Consider the following 19018-nt stretch of genomic DNA (forward strand, 5'->3'; position numbering starts at 1 on the left):
AGTCTGCCCAGCCACAATGAGACTTTGAGGTCAGTATCTGCACACCCTGCAATGATGAGGGGAGGGCAGTATGAAGACCCTCATGTGGGGTCCTGGCTGGCTGTGTGCCCTGTGCACATGTTGGCTGCTTAGAAGCCTGTTTCTTCAAAATGGGACAGCAGAAGCTCTGGCCCCTAAGTGCCAGGGAGGGGTTCGCTGGGTGTAAGGCAGTAGGCCCCAGATGGACCACTACTGCCCCAATGCCAGGCATGCACTTCACCAGAAGCCCCACCCATGAGGGCAGGGCCCGCTGACTCCCTCTCTCTATGGCTGTTGCCCATCCAGAGCAGGTGGCCAGGTGAGGGTCGCTGGACTCCAAAGTGGGCAGGAGATAGCCAGGCCCTCCTGTGGATGGGGAGCCCAAGGCAGAGGGCGGGTGGAGGGAGCGGGTCCAGAACCAGCTTTTCCAGCCCTGGCAGGGGCAGGTCCTCCCAGAGCCCATGGAGTGGCAGCCCGGGCGTGGGAAAACCAGCACCAGTGTTTCCCGAGGGTGGTACCAGGTCCACAAGGATGGCACTGGGTGTTAGTCTGCATTGGGTGACTCAGCATGAGCTGGCCAGGCCTCGCCCAGGCATGCGCACTGGGCCCAGGTCCTGGGAAGGCCAGCAAGGCCAGTTCAGAGGACTTGGAGCACAAGGACCCCCACCTCCTGCTGCTGCACCACCCCTCCCACACCTACTGACTATCACCTCAGGTAGCCTGGAAAGAGCAGAGAGTGGCCTTCTGTGGTGGCCAGCCCTAGGACAGTGGCCAGAGGACTGACCCCCTACACAGACTTGACAGTGACCTGGAGGCTGGGCCCAGGGTCCAGACTAAGTGAAATGTCACCATGGGGCAAGGAGCTTCTTGGTGGGAAAGATGGGAACTAGCATCAGAAAGAGGGAGGGTCCTGCTTCCCCAGCCCCACCTGGGTCTCCTAGCAGTGGAGCTCCACCTATCTATGGCCCCCAGCCCCAGGCCCTGGGCCCTGCGGGGGTTGCTGGAGACAAGAAACGCAACTTGTGGTGTCGAAAGGCCCGTGGGAAAGGGTGTGTAGGGCAGGCTGGTGCCAACTGACGTGGGCACACCCTGGGGCTCCAGGGCCTTGCGGCCACCACCTGCAACAACCTTGCCACCCTGGACATTTGCTGGGTCACCCAGAGCCCCTGGTCAGAAGGGAGCCCAGCATGACCAGGTGACCACAGATCTTGGCTTCCTCTTCCTGGCTCCTGTGCACAGGTGGCCTGGGAAACCCCCCTCCCCAGGGTGCTCTGACATCCGGAAAGGCACATTTCCCTGGGACCTGCAATTGTCTGTCCAAGACCTGGGTCTCAGCAAGCAGCCAGCTCCCCTTGCCCTGAGAATCCTGAGTTTCAGATCCGTCTCCTAGTCCAGCAGTGACCACTGAGAGAGTGATGTGTGACCCCCCTCAGGGTCCGGACACCTGAGTGCAAGCTGGTCTGGGCCACCCTGTCTCTACCCCCACAGTCATGGTGAGGTTGCCAGAGCTGAACTGAGCCCTCACAGGAACCCCCCTCCCTCAAAACCACCCAGAGGAAGTTGAAGCCTGTTGTGTGTCCTGGGCCTGACTCAGCACAGGCTGCAGGGCAACAGGTGCCATCATCACAGACAGTGGCAGGTACCAGGTGCCATCACCTGAGATAGGCAGGCTGGGCCCACGGAAGCCATGGGCTACCTATGCTGACTCTTTATTTATTTATTTATTTATTATTTATTTTGAGACAGAGTCTCGCTATGTCGTAGAGTGCCCCGGCTTCACAGCTCACAGCAACCTCAAACTCTTGGCCTTAAGCAATTCTCTTGCCTCAGCCTCCCAGGTAGCTGAGACTACAGGTGCCCACCACAAATGTCCAGCTATTTCTTGGTTGTAGTTGTCATTGTTTGGCAGGCCTGGGCTGAATTCTAACCCACCAGCTCCGGTGTATGTGGTTGGCGTGTTAGCCTCTGAGCCACAGTGGCCGAGCCCACGCTGACCTTTAAAGCAGGGGTCCTTAAACTTTTTAAACAGGGGCCAGTTCACTGTCCCTCAGACCGTTGGAGGGCCAGACTGCAGGTCCCGGGACAAGTCAGCTGCTAAGCAAGACAGGCAGCAGTGGCAAAAACACCTGGTAGTCCAGATAAATGTCCTAGGCGGGCCGCATGTGGCCCATGGGCTGTAGTTTGAGACGCCTGCTTTAAAACAAAGCCCCGTGTCTTGCACCCACATTGAGGTGACCTGAGGGTGCCCAGGCCTGGCTCTGCCTCTTAGAGCTCTAAGCTAGGGGAGGGTAAATATAGTCAGAAGGGCTCCCAGCAGGTGGTGCAGCCTGAGTCCCACAGCACTATGGGAGGGGTCCACTGTCTGTGTGGACCCACCTGGCCAGACCCAGATGCCAAGTAGGGAGCACAGGGCTTGGGACCTTGGGGAAGAAGCCCTGCCCAGGCCTCAGTACCCCCTAGGTTTCAGCATTGCTCTAGACTCCCTGCCCATGACTGTGACCAGTACCCAAAGGTCTCCAAGGACATGGTGAAGCAGCTAGTTTGAAGCAGCTCTGACCCAGCCCTGGCTAGAGCCTGGGCCCTGACAGTAGGCACCGGCCCCCTGGGGCCTTTGTGTGGGGTTAGTGACTCTACACAATCCAGGCTCACCAGGGTGCTCCAATCCTGCCCCCAGTCTAAGCTGCCTAGCTTGTCCCTCTGAGATTTGAGGCAGAACATGGGCCACCCACACATGTGTTGGCCACTCTGAACACTGGCCAGGTGTGAGGGGCAGGATATGAGCCATGCTAGAACCACTGGGCCCAGATCCCCAGCCTCTGAGGCCCCACCCAGGGGGTTCCACTTACCCTGGGCACTGGGCGTCCGGTGTCACAGAGCTGCAGAGCAAGAGCTGGAGCCAGACAGGCGGGGGGTGCTGAGGCAGTGTCAGGGATGCTAGACGGAGGTCACAGCCTCCCGGGCTCCAGGCAGGAGCAGGGGGCTTGGGTGGGGGCCTCAGCCATTCATATCCAGGCCACAGTTAATCTGGAGCCATCTGTAGAAAAATGTTTGCCAAGCAAATTAGGAGGGTCAGTAGAGATGGGGAGGATGCCTCTCCTACCTGTTGGCCAACACTTCTGTGGCCATTGAGGTCCTCAGACCTACAATGACCCCTTGGTGTCTCCACCCAGCCTGTTGGCCCTGTGCTGTTAGTGGAGGGGATCCTCTCTCAGGGATCAGAAGGAACCCCCCCCAACCCCTGGGCTTCTCTGTGTCCTCTAAGCCCCGAGGCCCCAGGCCCTGCCTACATTGGAACTGGCTGATTTCGAAACTGCTTGTTGGCAGGAGGCTTATCTGCTCATCACCCCCATGCCCCACCCCCCCGCTGGTTCTCAGGCCCCCAGAGCCCTAATCGGCAGATCTCAAGCCCAGAAAATGTTTCCCAGGGACCTTTGAGCCCCAAGTATGGCCCAAGGTGTGAGTTCCCAAGGGAGGGGCCTGGGTGGGTACCTCTTGGCCCCCTGCCCTCTACCCTTTCCACTGCAGATGAGGAAAAGGCTGGACATCTGGAGGTGACAGTGACTGTGATCATGGCTGTGTGTGGGCACTGGTGGCTGCCAAGCCCCATCCCTGGGACAGTCCCAGGATCTGTTGTCATCCTCAATTGATGACAGGTGACAAGGCCACCACACTGAGGGTGCAAGGGAGCCCTGAGGGCCCTGGGACCACCCACCAAGGACACAGCTGCCCCAAGACAGGGGGCTCTAAGGGGTTCCGTGTGCCCTGAGGACCACAGGACAAGAAGCATGGTCAGAGAGGACTGAGAAGAGAGAGTGCCCGGGCCCAGCCCTTTGGAAAGGAAAATACTTGCTTGGAGGAGGGAGTTGAGAACTGTGGACAAGGAAGCAAGAGGAGAGCTGTGGGACACTGCGCTGGGGCAGGGTGGAGGCTGCACTCCCACAGCTGAGGGGTCAGGATGGTTGCTTCTATCTCAGAGTCCAGCTAGCAGGAAGCAGTGGACCTGCAGGCCAGAACACTGGCCACACTGGGCACTGGCACCTGACTGCAGCTGGAGGGGGTCTTGGCGAGTATGCTGGGGGCACTTCTGGGAGGTCCTGGAGGGTGCCTTCTCCACACTGTGAGTTGAGCTGAGTACCCAGTCCAGCCAGCAGCGAAGTGGGAAATGCAGTGACCATGGACTCACTTGTCTCTTTAGCACTGAGCTCCTCCCCATGCCAGAAGCCACCAGGGATGATGAGGCAGCTGTCAGGTGAAGACAGGGTTTCACAGTCAGGATGCTCGGATCTTGGGCTAGGGTTGACCCAGGAGGGCTCTCCTTCACCCCTATCAGGGCTGGATGGCTGCCATGGGGGAGAGAGCAGGAACGACAGCCCTGCTGGAAGCACCTGGTGCCTGCCACAGGCACTGGCATCTGCCTGAAGGTAGGTAGCTGCTGCTACTGCCCCTGCCTGGGAGGAAGCTCAGACTGAGGCAGCCACTACCTTGGAGGCTCTGAGGGTATAGTATCAGGTTGGGGCATCAAGCGGGGGAGGGGAAGGGTCTGAGGGGGGCTTCTAAAAGTGCTGGCCTGGGCCCAGACTTCTACTTATGATCCCTGCCTCCTCCTTGCTCACCCCCAGGAATGTGCCCCTCCCCTCATATCCCTTTCCCCTCCTTCCTGCCTGGAGAGGAAACCAGCTCAGATTTGGCTGAGTAGCCCAGGCAGAAGCCTCAGGCATCAGGGTCCTGGGGGCCAGGGAGGAGCAGCTGCCTCAGCCAAGGGCAAGGAGCACCTGCAGGCCCCAGGTGCATGGGCCCCAGGTGTGTAGACCCTGGGTGCGACGGCTTCAGGTGCAAAGGCCATTTCACAGTGAGGAAGGCCCAAGTCAGCCAGCTTTCCACTCCTGTTGGGCCTGAGCCTGAGGGTTAAGCAGGGGTGTCAGGGTAAGAAAAGCCAGCAGAACTGCACTAGAGGGTCAGGACCCTTGGGACTGGGCTGCTGCTTCCAGGAGGGAGGCCCCCAGCTTCATGGACAGTCTTGGGGTGTCAGCCTCTGGCCACACTTCTACTTGCTAGGATTAAGAGCAAGCAGGTGAGGGTGCCCACTCTGGGCCCAGCCTAGCCACATCCTGGAGACTCGGTTTCCAACTGAAACTGAGCATAGCTACTGCCTCTGGACAGACAGACACTGGGCCAGAAAGGCTGTGAGAGACCCCATTAGGTCTGGCTGGCTCTGCCCTCCCCCACATGCATAGTTACAGTGCAGGGTTGTGGTCCTGCCTTCTCATATCTCCTCTGCCACCTAGCACAGGGCTAACCCTGGCTCAGGCACCTCTATCCAAGGCCTCCTGCTTGGGTCCTCACCCTAGGCCCAGGTGTTGGAAGCAAGCCTGGGGCACAGGGGTCTGACTCCAAAGTGCCTTCCTAGGCCTGGGGACAGTTCAGCCAGCATCAGGCCTCTTCCTGGGACAGACATTGGGCTGACAGGATGAGCTGTGGTCCCTAGTGCCAGGCTGTGCCCTGAACACATAGCCCAGCGGACAGGAGCCACCAGTTACAATTGTCTGCGGCAGTTCCTGCCCAGGGCGTCCTTCCTCCACTCAGGCCAACCGCTGGCCTGGGCTGAGTGTTTGTTATTTGATCTCTATCCTCTCTCAGCCCTTCTACCAGGTGTCTGGGCTGCTGGGAAGAAACACTCTCCTCTTTCCCACGCTCCCCGACACATTTTAATGAATTAGCTGAAAGCCCCGCCCCCACTGCCACAGCCCTCCCTCTCCTGCTTAGTTTCTTTAAGGTGGCCGCAGGCCTCAGAACAGTTCTGGCCAGCTGCCCCTTCTGTGCTATCCTCCTCAGGCCCTCCTAGGACACCCGGTCTGCCCTGCCCAGACCTCCCCTCCCCACACTCCCCCGTGCTCTGAGCCTGTAGGGAGTGAGGCCCCCCCACCCCCGTCGCTGGGGGTGGCAGGCAGAGGCCCCTAGGCCAGCATCTTTAGGACCAGGCCAAGGAGAAAGGCCGTGGTCAAGGTTGGGACTGTCTCCCCAGATCATAGATCAGGGGCTCACAGACAGCAGTACGTGACAACAACCCCAAGAGACAGAAATACCACCAAACCCTGGAGAGGGATCTGGCTCACAGTGGGTTCCACCCCTCCCTCCCTCCTACAGCATTTAGAACAAATGTCCATCTTTTGGATGTGTCCTTCAGCAAACATTAGGAAGTGTGACTAGGAGCCAGTGCCCCAACCCAAACTGAAATAGGGAAGCTTCAGGTGTACAGGGTGTGGGGTAAGTTACTGAGCAGAACTGCCCTTCACAGCCACAGGGTAGGGGCCCAAGCCCAGGCATCCCCAGCTCCACATGAGCAGCGCAGTTCTTGGATGAGCCCAGGCACAGGGCTTGGGCCACAGTCTCATCTGCCTGACTTCACCCTGGGCCAGGGTTGGTCAGGCTGATAGGTACCCACCAGGGCAAGACCACTTCACTAGTCATGCTGTTCCCACCAGGGGCACCTGAGCCATCATCCCTCTCCAGGAGCTGCTACTAATTTCACGGCCCATGGCAGGGCCTTGAGTTCCCACAGTGAGTTGACACAGGGCCCCTTTGTCTGCCTGCTTGCCATGGATGTTGGCAGACTCTCTCCCAAGCTCTGCCCCAGCCCACAGTATTTCCAGATGCCCTTCTCCAAGTCAGGTTTAAGACCACCTGGGCTGGGGCCTTCTCCCAGGGTACAGCCCTGTGCCTGCTGAGAGCTGAGAGCTATGCCTACCCCGCCCATGTCCAACACCTCCAGCCAGTCTAGCATGGCTGGCCCTGGACAGATGCATAAAAAACACAACTGACCAGGATGAGCTCCTGCCTCTTGTGTTCTGGGGCACTCCTCCACTCCCAGCCCTGTTCCTGCATGGTGTTCTGTGCTGAGGCCAGCACCAGGGAGCAGTGTGCAGCAGAAGGGCAACCTGGGCCCCCATCTCTGCTGGGGGGGAGCTACTTTGTGATATAAATGTCCCCACCTGAGCATCAACATTCTGTACCTGCACGGGGAGTGAACCCTCAACACCATGCCTCAAGAGCTCCTGGGAGAACCCATGAGGCCCAGAGGAGCAGGCCTGAGCAGAACTAACCAGGCCTCAGGAAACCCAAAGCAAGCTCCAAGTTGCCCACTCAGGGAACTCAAGTTCCCAGGCCTTCAGGAGGACTGAGGGGAGTGTGGCCCTGCTCAAACCAGCCAGAGCCAGTCCCAGAGTGGGCTTGCCCAGTTTTTCCTGCCAGTTTGGCTGTGACCCCTCCCACAGCACAGAGCAGGGTGGGGTACACCCACTGTGGTAGCCAGATTCAGGGTATGGGGCAGACACCCGCAGGAGCCCTACTGCCTGTCCTCAGGCAAGACCTGGCAGGGTGGTCTTCCCCTGAGGCTGGAGCTGCCTGCTAATTCTGGTCTGTCTTCAGAAGGAATTCTGGCTTCAGAAGGAATTCAAGTCCCAGCTTGTCTAGCCTCCTGTTCTGTTGGGTCTGAGAATAATTCCTCCTTAATTTCCAGCGACCATAGCAGCAGAGCTGCAAACTGTAAAATCCTAAGGAGGAAGTGTGGCCCTGCCTCCCAGTGCTGGTGCCTTGTGGTCACTTTTAGAAGGTCAATAAAAAATGGGTTTTACAGTTTGGAAATGAGTCATTTCGGAATCCCTTGCAGGGAAGTTCTGGTTGCAGGGAAGTCCTTGTTGCCTTAACTAGAGCATGGTCATTTGGCTGGGGAATGTGCCCATCCATGCTGGGGGGAGGGGGGATATTGAGGGGTAGGCCCTGTGGTCCATGACCAACTGACCCACCCACCGTGAAGCCCCCAGCCCTGGGCTTCATCTGGAGAGGAGAGTAGGACCTCCAGGCAGGCTTGGGAGGGGGGGGCAGGAAGGTGTGGAGCAAACAAAGCCAAGAAAAGCTGCCAGAGAAGCCGCCCTCGCGTGGGAAGGACCTGCGTGGCTGACGGCCACATGCCTGAGCTGTTAGTGGAGTTGGAACATGAGTGGACAGTGAGCCCACAGGACCCAGGCTGGCCCGGTCTCTGCCCTAGCCATTGTGTCTGAGATGCCCTCAACCCCCCGCCCAGGAGAGACTGCCCTCGGGTCCACCTGGTGGACGCGCTTGGGGCCAGGGTCCAGGCCTGGGTCTGGATGCGCAAGAAGCTTGGAATTCCCCCGCTGGCCGGAGGGGACCTGTACGGTACGATGGCGAAGAGACGCAGAGGGCCCGGGTGTGCGCGGACAGCAGCGGCGGCGGCGGAACTAGGAGCCCCAGTGGCCAACTGGCCTTCCCTGCCCTGGCGCTGCCAACTAACAGCGCCCCTTGCAGCGAAGCGCTCAGCCATCGGAGCACGCCCCACCTAGGCACCGCCTATTTCCCGCCCCCACGTGCGTGTGACCCAATCTGCCCAGCCTCTGGCGAGCGCGTCATGAAAGCTCTATTGTTATGCAAATATAAGGACGCTAAAAGGCGCCGCGGGCCGGGCTGGCTGAGAGTGCAACGGCGTGCCGGGGTAGATCTGGGAACTGCGGCAGAACCCAGCAAGGGACCGGGATCGCGCGGTACCGCAGTTCCCGGCTGAGCCCGGTCCCCACGGGCGCAGAGGCCGTCCCCGTCGCCCACCTGGGCGCGGCTGGATGCTGCGGGGGCCCCTCGGCGGCGGCCCCCGGCCCCGAGCACCCGGAGCGCCCAGGGGCGGCGTGCGGGGCCTGGGGGCGCCGCGCCCTCCATGTGCCGAGGCGCGCCCCGAGAAAGCCGGGGGCCGTCGCCGCAGCCGCCGCCCGCGCTGAGCCCCGGCCCAGCCCGCGGCTGGCGCCCGGCGGCAGCATGAGCCAGGCGGAGCTGTCCACCTGCTCGGCGCCCCAGACGCAGCGCATCTTCCAGGAGGCTGTGCGCAAGGGCAACACGCAGGAGCTGCAGTCGCTGTTGCAAAATATGACCAACTGCGAATTCAATGTGAATTCGTTCGGGCCCGAGGGCCAGACTGCACTGCACCAGTCGGTCATCGACGGCAACCTGGAGCTCGTGAAGCTGCTGGTGAAGTTCGGTGCAGACATCCGCCTGGCCAACCGCGACGGCTGGAGTGCACTGCACATCGCCGCGTTCGGCGGCCACCAAGACATCGTGCTCTATCTCATCACCAAGGCCAAGTACGCAGCCAGCGGCCGGTGATGCCTGACAGGACCCTGGTCTCTGGCCCCGCGGCCGTGTCGTCTCTGCTGTATCTTCCCGCCAACTACCTCGGTGTGCGCCAGCGTCGCCGGCCCATCCAGGAGCCCTGCGCCGGGCCCTCGGCGCCCGCCCGCGGCCATGAGTACTGCGCTCGCGCCGCGGCCCGGGGTCCGGTACCTCCGCCAGCTGAGCGCCTCCCAGCGGCGGTCCCGGCCACCACCGAGCGCCTTCCCACGGCCCCCGCCAGCCCGCTGCTCCGGGGGTGGGGGCGGGGCGCAGGCTCCAGCCCGTTTGAAATTTGAGTCTCGCCACTAGCAAGTGCAGAATCCCGAGATACCGGATCCTCTACTCTATAATGTTTTCTCCCGAAGGTGAAAAGCGGGCGGCGTGGGGGACGGCGAACCCGGAACCTGCCCGCCGGGGGAGAGCAGACGCCGGCTACAGCGAGGAGACGCTCCAGTTCTCTTGGTGTTCTAAACTATTTATCTGTGTGTGTATTTGTGGGTGAAGTTTGTGCGCCTGTCGTTTTTTGTTCGGAAAATATTGTGCGTGGTCAATGTGGTTATGGGGGAAAGATGCATATTTTTTTTTCTAGTCTTAACGCTGAAAACTTGAGTCTACCATTTCTTGGTTGCACTGAAAACACCGCCCAGCCTGAGGGGTTTCCCGTGCAGTCCTCCCCCACCCACCCAGCTCCCGTTCCTCCCCAGAACTCTGCCCTCTTTCTCCCATTTCACGGGAGTTCGGGAAGCCCCAGGGCCTCCCACCCCTCCACTCCTGGGAGAGGCCACCGTCCCCCAACCGGCTGGTTTTACAAAGTTTCCGCGGGAGCCTGGAAGCCCGCTGGCGCTTGTGGGGCGGGGATGAGGGGACGTCACCTTTTCTAGAGCGTTCTATCATAGTTAACAGTCGGTTGCACACTTTTTTTTAAGTAAATGGATTGCCACGATTAAATGTCATAACATTTATGACAGAATATAAAATATTAACATATTTTAAGCCAAGTTTTAGGTATATTTTTTGAGTCTTGTTTATAAACCCCATTTTAAAGGGCTTTGTATCCAGCGTTGTGAAGGCAACAGAGTGTACCCATATTTATATTTTTATAAAATTCCTATAAGACTGTGAATCTCTTGTGCTAATTGGTGAGTGAACTGAAGGACCGTTTGACCCTATTCAGACTCCCGGAGCTTTGAGGACTGGATTCGAATCTGAAAATCTTGCTGTGGGGGAAGGGCTGCGGGGGCTGGGGGACGTTCTCCTGCGGCACTTTTTCTGTCCTTTCTGAAAGGCACCCTTCCTGGTTTCTGTGGTTCCAATTTTCTATGCAACCCCACACCCCTGCTTGTTTTGATCCTGAGAAATAAAAGGGAGGCTGAATTATTCAAATTTAAATGAGGTTTCCCCTTGTAGAAGTGCTGCTGACCCTTCGTGCAAAAATGGGGAGCACTTGAGGACACAGGTGGGTGGAGGCCCTTTGTGCGTGTTTGGTCACACTCGCTGTCATCTGTGGCTTTGTGTAAGACTGTGTGAGAAGAATATATTGATAATGTCAGTGAGACAAGCAGACATTGAAACTGAGGCACAGATTGCTCCACAAGGAGTTCTGTATATTTTTTCCTAGATGCAAATACCTTTTTAATTATGTTAATTAATGTTAAGACTTTCTAGGCTTATATCAAAGCTATGTGTGGGTCACGGTATGATCACTTCTAACTGGATAAAGTCTGTGCAGCACATTCCTGAGTGTACGATATAGACTTGTAGCCCAGCATGAAAAATTTACAAATAAATTTTTCATTGATCTTTTTATATTAAAAATATTTGTTGGTAATTCTTAATCTTAGCATGAGTAGTAGACACCTCTGAGGGGTGGGGCTGCCGCAGGCTGGCCATGGGTGATGTCTATACAACGGCTTGTGTTCACCGGGAGACAGAGCCCAGTCAACTGGCTCCCACCTCTGTGCAACTGCCCAATCCAATTTGGCTTGCAGAGGACTTGGGAGGATTCCAGCCACTTGGGATACCTGCCACCACGAGAGCACCCAGAGCTGGTGTCATAGCCTGTTTTCTCCATTATCTGGCAAAGCAGCTGAAATCTCTTGATGGAAAGTCCTGCTTGAAGCTTTTCCCACCGCCCACCCAGCCTGAGACACTGAAGTCCTCCGGAGGAACAGACCCCTCTCCATGTCCCCCATGCTGCTGTAGGTTTATGCTGATGGAGCACCACCTGCTGCACAGAAGGGGTATCTTTAAAATTGGGGGGAAACAATTGCTCATTTCTGAGAATAAGGCCCCTGGAGGCTGGTTTGTTCCAGCTTTGGAGGCCAGCTCAGGTTCTGAGCTAGACTTGAGCATTCCCACATGAGCCAGGTGTCTGTTTGGGCCCTATCCTGCCACCAGCAACAGCAGCCTGCAAAGAAGAGAACGTGGAGCAGGGCAAACTGAGTTACAAGGTAAAGACTTTTCATAAGGCTTCCAGACCCTCTGAGGGGTGCCCAGGGCATCCGTGTCTAAGCTCTGTCTCTTCCTTGATGGAAGACCCCTGCCCAGCCCCCTGCCTTTCATGTTCCTGTTTTGTATCTCCTCCCTCCTCTACCCTTGACCATTTTCCAGGCACATCCTCTTTCAGTTAAACAAGCATTTCCTGTCCCACAGAATTGGCATATAAGGCTGGGAAGACCGTGCCCAGCCTCCTGAAGCCTTGGGAGGTCCTTCCTTGGGTCCGCTCCAGGAGGCCCAGCCATGTGAAGGAGAGTGGCCACAGGAACTTGGACATGATTAGGGCATCTGAAGAATTAAGTCAGACCACCCAGGGTATGCTGCACCATGCCTCCATTTCCCACCCCAGCACTGTCAGGAAACCAAAAGTAGTATCTCTTTTTGGCATTAGCCTGTGGGTGGATGAGGTTCCAGTCACCTGTGGCCCCTGCAGTACCCTGATGTTCTCCCACTGTAGAAAGAGGCCTGGGCTGGCACTGTCAGCTTTCCAAGCATGTGGCTGCCACCCAGGATACAATCTGTGGCTCCCTTAAATTCTCTCTTCTGAGGGACACATTTATAGAGAAAGATCTTGTTCTGCTCTCTGGTCAGACAGTTTTTTCTCCAGTGTGAACAAAAAGGAGGCTTGCCAGGTGGCCTCCCTGAAAGCTAAGGAAAGGTGGTAGAAGCATTTCTTTCTCTTTAGGTGCTGTGTACTTTAGCAAGCCTGTCCGGGGAAGGACTGGGGTGTGGCCAAGGACATACAGCCTCCCTTCAATAGGATAAGAGCCCTGGGAAGCAAGCAGACACACACTCTGAAACCCACCACCTTGTGGGTGGGAGTTGCAAAGGAAATCCCAGCTGGGAGGGCCTAGGACTCCCGGAGACAAGGACAGACTGAGGACATCTTTGGGGAAGCATTCTGAGCAGCACATTGCTAGACCAAGCAACTCTGTGGAGCAGGATGTTAGCTGAGCAAATGTGGGCTGAGAATGGATGCCCCTGCACAAGGGAAGAGGGGTAGCTAGGTCCTGGGGGCAAAGAGGAGGAAGGCCTTGCTCTCTGGTCTCCTCCTCCTGTGGAGGAGGTCCTGTGTTCAACGAATTGCTCACTGTGTTGGACAGTTAGCAAATATTGGCATATATTGGCCAGTAGGGTTGCTGGGAGTCCCCACCACCCCTCCTCAGGAAGGCTCCTTTCTGGCCAGGGTAAGAAAAAGGGCATAGGTGACCCAGCCTGTGCTCTGTGCCCTCCTTCCCACACCTGCAGGAGTGCACTGCAGGGTCCCAGCCAGAAAGCAGGAAAGAGACCCATTGGTGGAAGGGGCTTCAGGTGGGGGACTGGGCCACTGGGAAACCCTGAGAGAAAGGAGACAGACCAGGCAAGGTCAGGGCCTGCCCCACTTCCTTGCCAGGAGGGTGCTGGGCTCCTGTCCAACTGTCTGTCTCTCTGATCTGACCTCAGCTGGACGCAGGAAGCATTTACTGTTGGAACAGACATGCCACAGAGAGACCAGGAAATGTAGGATGATGATCAGCTAGAAAGAGCAAAGCCAGCAGGTGAGGGAGACAGGACACAGCCGGCCAGAGTGGAGAGGGCAGGATTTGGAAGTCAGGGAGATAATGTGCAAAGAAGGAAGAGAAGGAAGCAGCTACTGGCTTGGGGTCTGTCCCCCAGGGCCTGTAGCTCAACACAGGGAAGGACCAAAAGCGGATGCACAGACCACCCTCAGAACACGAGGAAGGCCAGCTGTCTCCTGAAGCCCGGCGAGGCTGCCAGGAGGAGGTGGGCATCCACCTGGGCTTGAAGGACAGGAAAAGAGGTCGTGGGACAGCCGGGAACGACTCCGGAGGCCTGAATGTGAGGGCGCAAGCCACAGGAGGGGACTGTCAGAAGCCTGGGAACCTCTGCAACTGCTCCTTCAGGGCCACCAGCGCAGCCCCTCCTGGGTGCGCGGAGGCCGCCCTCGCCCCACCTCCTGCACACTCCACCGACCCCACCCGTTCCCCCCGCACTCCCCACCCAGCCGGCGCTTTCTTCTCCTTGGCTGTCTTTCCGACCGTCCGGCTGTCTGTCGGTCTTTCTTCTTCCCCCTCATCCCCCAGCAAAACCGCGGCCCCATTCATTCCCGAGGCCTCTGCCCTTTTCCTCGGCGCTGTGGGGCTCGGCGAGCAGCTGCTATGCTAATGAGGGTGGAGGGGGGAGGGTAGAGAAGGGAGAGAAGGAGCTGAGCACACCAGGGGTGGGAGACAGGTGCCCACAAAGCCGGATCTTTGCATTCAAAACCAGCCGAGACCTTTGGGGCCCGCCTGACCGCGCCCGACCGGCGCAGAGCGGGGCGGGTCTGTGCACCCGGAAAGCGCCCGGGGCCGCTAGGGCCGAGGCTGCCCCTACCTGGGCTCTGGGCGCCGCTCACCCACTCCCGGGCGCGTAGTGAGGGGCAGAGACCAGCTGTCGTCTTGTTCTGGGGTCGTGGCCTAGGACCTGCCCCTCTTTCTGGAGGACCCCGCCCCGTCGCCCAAACACCACATCGCGTGGGACTCCAGCGCGCCCCTGACAAGTGGACTGGAAGTGGGAGTGGAAAAGGACGCTAGACAATCCCGCCTGCCCCCGGCCTCCGTGGATGGACGCGCTGCAGACCACTGGTGGGAGCCTCACCCTCCAGTCTGAGAACCCCGGGCCCCAACGATACCGGGAAGGGGCGGGGCCAGGCGAGAAGCGAGGAAGGGCTCAGGAGCCCGAGGGGACCGGGGAGCTGCGGGCTGTGGGCTCCCCGCCGCCCCTGCCCTGGCTTTCGCCACACTGGGTCCAGGCCGGGGTAGGGGAGGAAGGGACGCGAGCCTAGCTCTCTGGGGCCCAGCCTCCCGGCCCTGAAACTCCAACCCTGCCCAGACTCTGGCGACCTCGTCCTTCCGCCCCTGACCGGGAATCCTCCCTCAAACCCAAGAGCGGGCCTCGGACCCCTGGGGCGGCGACTTCACAGCGGGGACCCCGCATCTACACTGGGAGAGGGGAGAGCCAAGCGGAGCCCGGGGCGCAGCTGTGCTGCCTCCCGGTGGCCGCAGGCCGCACTGCGCCCTCGGGCCCGGCGCACTTTTCCCGGCGTTAAGCGCGCGGAGCCACACCCACTCGGCTCTGCTGGGGACACCCATGGATCAGACTCTTCGCCGCCGGCGTTAAGCGCCACTCTAGCGGAGCTCTGGCCACCCCGAACCCGTCTTCTTCCCCTGGGAGGCTTTTGACGGTGCTCCATGTAGTATGGAGGGGTCTTCACGACCTAGAGAGGGGGACAGGGGCGGGTCCGAGAGGCGCCTGAGCCAGGCCTGGAGGCCCCACGGGACGAAGGAGGGGAAAGAAAGTAAATTCAGACCGGAGTGGCCTGGCAGAGACCAGAGGCCGCAGGGACCAGGGAGGCCAGCTCTGAGTGGGCAGGTGTGGCTGCGGCAACCAGAGCTGGCTTTACTGTGAGGGAAGCGCGTGGTAAAGAAGTGAGGTGTCTGCTGTGAGCAGTATGACGCTGCCACGGCACTCTACCGAGGGCGAGAAAGTGAAACTCTGTCTCAAAAAAAAAAAAAGAAGAAGAAGAAGAAAAAGTGAGGTGTAGCCCTCTGGGCTAGTGATTAGGGGAAAAGATGGTGCCCAGAGGGAGGAATCAGGAGGTGGGGCGCAGTTCAGAATCTGCCCAGGTCTGAGGAGGTTGACCCAAGAGGGAATCCCAGGAGGGAATCCCAGCAGTGTCGCTGAAGTTGGAACCCTGCCCATTTGTGCGTGGGAGTGGGCCAGTGGGCTGCACTGTGGGGCTCGGTGGGATGGCTGGTGGAGAGACCCAGCAGCACAAGCTGTCCCAGTGACAACCACACTCGTGCTGCCTAGTAGGGAGAGTGGCCAGAGCAAGGAGCAGGTGTGTGTATTAGCTGCTCCTGGCTTCTGCAGTCCCCAGGACACCCAGACCAGAGCCTGAAGATGTGACCCCTTCACAATCCTCAGCAAGCAGTTGGCAATGGTTCGCTGTTCTCCACTTGATTGGATGGGAAGGGGAGGCCATTCCAGGGCCCTGGAGCCTCAAAATAGTCAGCAAGACAGAGTGCCAGTCATAGTTCTACGAACATGGCTCCCATACCTCACACTTCAGATGAGCAGGACACATACAACCTCCCTTCCAACCACTGGAAGGGGTCACATGGTGCTAGTCAGTCACTGCATGGAGCATGGAACACCTGCAGAGAGGGCTGGGGTGGAAAGACACCAGTGGTCCACTGGAGGCTGGCACTGGAATTGCAGACTTCCCAAATCTACCCACCTGCTCCATTCCTATGGAAATGGCTGCACCAGGCATGTGCAAGAAGAGAACTCTCTTTGTTCAAACTCTTGTCTGCTCAGAGATGGAACCTAGAGACCTGGTTTACATTCAGTATGTGTCTCCCTCAGATTGTGAGCCTCCTCTCAGTGCCCAGTGCCATCTGTGGACAAGAACCCCCAGAGGAACCAAGTCCAAAACATCCCATAAACTTTCCAAAGAGATATGACAAAATCTCTTCAACACATCAGTAGCATTAACAAGACAAAATTGTATTTCTCACCCCCAGAAAAATTGAGGTAGGGTGGTCCTGGGCAAGTATGTGACATTAGAGTCCAGGCTCCTCGGACTTCATGGGTGGGCCTTTCATTCACACGGCTCAATATGGAAGCCCAGATCCAGCCATTAAGTCTATATTCCAGCCAGTAGAAAGAAAGGAGTCTTAGGTTCAGCACCTGTAGCTCAGCGGCTAGGGTGCTAGCCACATACACTGGAGCTGACACATTCAAATCCAGTCCAGGCCTGCCAAACAATAACAACAACAACAAAAATAGCTGGACATTGTGGCAGGCGCCTGTAGGTCCCAGCTACTTGGGAGGCTGAGGCAAGAGAATTGCTTAAGCCAAAGAGGTTTTTTTGTTTTTTTGTTTTTTTTAGAAACAGGGGTCTCACTCTGCCTCAGGTTGGTCTTGAACCTCTGAGCTCAGGGCAATCCACCCACTTCAGCCTCCCAGAGTGCTAGGAGTGCAGCTGTGAGTCACAACACCTGGCCAAGCCCAAGAGTTTGAGGTTGCTGTGAGCTGTGATGCAACAACACTCTACCGAGGGCGACATAGTGAGACTCTGTCTCAAAGAAAAAAAGAAAGGAGACTTGGACCCTCTCCTTCAAGTACACTTCCTAGAAGTTGTTTTTTGCCACATATATGCTCTTGGCTAGAACGTAGTCATATGACAAAACTTGCAGCAAGGAAGGCTGAGACACAGTCTGTATTCTGAGTTATGTCCCCAGCTTAAAATGAAGCCATCAAGGAAGAAGGGCTGTAGATCTGCGGGAGCACAGGGGGGCAGCAGGTTGTGCCCCCTGACATGTAGATTACTGCCAGAATTCCCAAACCACACAAAGCACTGTCTGTGTTCTGTGCCCTGGCTTGCTCTCTTCTGCTGAGAATATACTCACCTCTCTGGGTTTGGATATTTACACTGAAGAACTTTCAAATTAAGACTTTTCATCAATGGGCTGAACATGAAGGCAAGGGGGAGTACTGCTAATCGTGGAGGGAAGCAGCCCTTGAGTTGCTCCCTGGCCCCCAGGGAGAAAAGGATACACAGAGTTCTGGCATTTTCTGACAGACAAAAGTGCACATAGTTGAGTCAAACATTATTTTATAGATTGGATGGGCAATAACTGTCCCATAAGCTTAAGCAACCATCAGGAAGTTAAACTAAAATTTCCGACCTGACAGCACAGGGAACATGTGGCTCCTTGATGGATATAACTAAATAAAATAATTTTAAAGGGACATTTTAAAATAAAGTACAGTTCAACATGTGGCTCCTTGTCAGGTGGCAAGAGCAGAAGTGTCCATAGATCCACTCATCCTCTGCCCCCAGGGATCCTTGTTCCTGGTTCTCCCAAGGGCACCATAAGGTCTCTGTGAGGAAAGTAATCTAGCACTGTGAATTCTGAAGGTCATGTTGTCAATGAAGTACTTTCTCAAGTCTTTCCATCATTTATTTCTCTTTATGGGTTGTTTCTTTCTGTTTTAACCAAGACTAAAAGGAAATCATTACATTTATGTTCATATTCCTAAAAATCAACCTTACTGTGGTTTAATTTACATACAATAAAATACTGCCATCTAGAATATGATAATTTTTTTCTTTTAGCCAGTCAAATTTAGCAGCAGGAAAGAATGTAATAAGATGTTTATACCCATGTAACCAAAACCATGATCAAATTATAGAACATTTTCTTGCCACGTACAGTGGCCTGTGCTGGTAATCCCAGCACTCTGGGAGACCAAGGATGGTGGATTACTTGAGCTCAGGAGTTCAAGACCAATCTGAGCAAGAGAGAGATCCCATCTCTACAAAAAAATAGAAAAAAATTAGATAAGCATATGGTGGGTGCCTATAGTCCCAGCTACTAGAGAGGCTGAGGCAGGAGGATCACTTGAGCCCAGGAGTGTAAGGTTGCTATGAAATATGATGCCACAGCACTCTACCCAGGGCAACAGATTGAGACTCTGTCTCAAAATTTACCATTACTGGGCTGGGCACAAAGGCTCATGCCTGTAATCCTAGCACTCTGGGAGGCTGAGGCAGGAGGATTGATGGTGTGTTCTTTGGAGCCTCTGATCGGAGACGCAGGGAAAAGGAACTGCAGATGGGATGATTGATTTGAAGGGATCAATCTCCTGGGGAAGCACATTGAAGCGAACTGCCATGTCTGAGCAAGGGGTGCTTATCTCCTACAGAGGATTGCTTGAGCTCAGGAGTTTGAGAGCAGCCTGAGCAACAGAGATATCCCATCTCTACTAAAAGTAGAAAAACTAGCCAGGTGTTGTGGCAGGTGCCTGTAGTCCCAGCTACTTGGGAGGTCGATGAAGGACCACTAGAGCCTAGAAGACTGAGGTTTCTGTGAGATATGTCGCATCACTCTATCCAGGGCAACAGAATGAGACTGTCTCAAAAAAAAGGAGGGGTTTGTATCCAGACTATATAAAGAATTTCCACTACCTGGTGGCACCTGTGGCTCAGTAGGGAGGTTGCCAGCCCCATATACCGAGGGTGGCAGGTTCAAACCCAGCCCCAGCCAAACTGCAACAGAAAAATAACTGGGCATTCTGGCAGGCACCTGTGGTCCTAGCTACTCGGGAGGCTGAGGCAAGAGAATTGCCTAAGCCCAGGACTTGGAGATTGCTGTGAGCTGTGTGACGCCATGGCACTCTACTGAGGGCGATAAAGTAAGACTCTGTCTCGGCTCGGCGCCTATAGCTCAACCGGCTAAGGCGCCAGCCACGTACACCTAAGGTGGCGGGTTCGAATCCCCAGCCC

The 19018-nt window shown here is 56.7% G+C and overlaps 1 protein-coding gene across 1 annotated transcript; it reads left to right on the forward strand.

Annotated features, from left to right (window-relative positions):
- The first annotated feature begins 8838 nt into the window (after positions 1 to 8838).
- NRARP (NOTCH regulated ankyrin repeat protein) lies at positions 8839 to 9351 on the forward strand. Its single transcript, XM_003794799.3, has one exon. The coding sequence runs from the start codon at positions 8839 to 8841 to the stop codon at positions 9181 to 9183; it is 345 nt and encodes a 114-aa protein (XP_003794847.1). The 3' UTR covers positions 9184 to 9351.
- Positions 9352 to 19018: the final 9667 nt, after the last annotated feature.

This window comes from Otolemur garnettii, unplaced genomic scaffold (assembly GCF_000181295.1).
Source record: "Otolemur garnettii isolate 467f Iridium unplaced genomic scaffold, OtoGar3 scaffold00087, whole genome shotgun sequence".
In the NCBI taxonomy this organism is placed as follows: domain Eukaryota; kingdom Metazoa; phylum Chordata; class Mammalia; order Primates; family Galagidae; genus Otolemur; species Otolemur garnettii.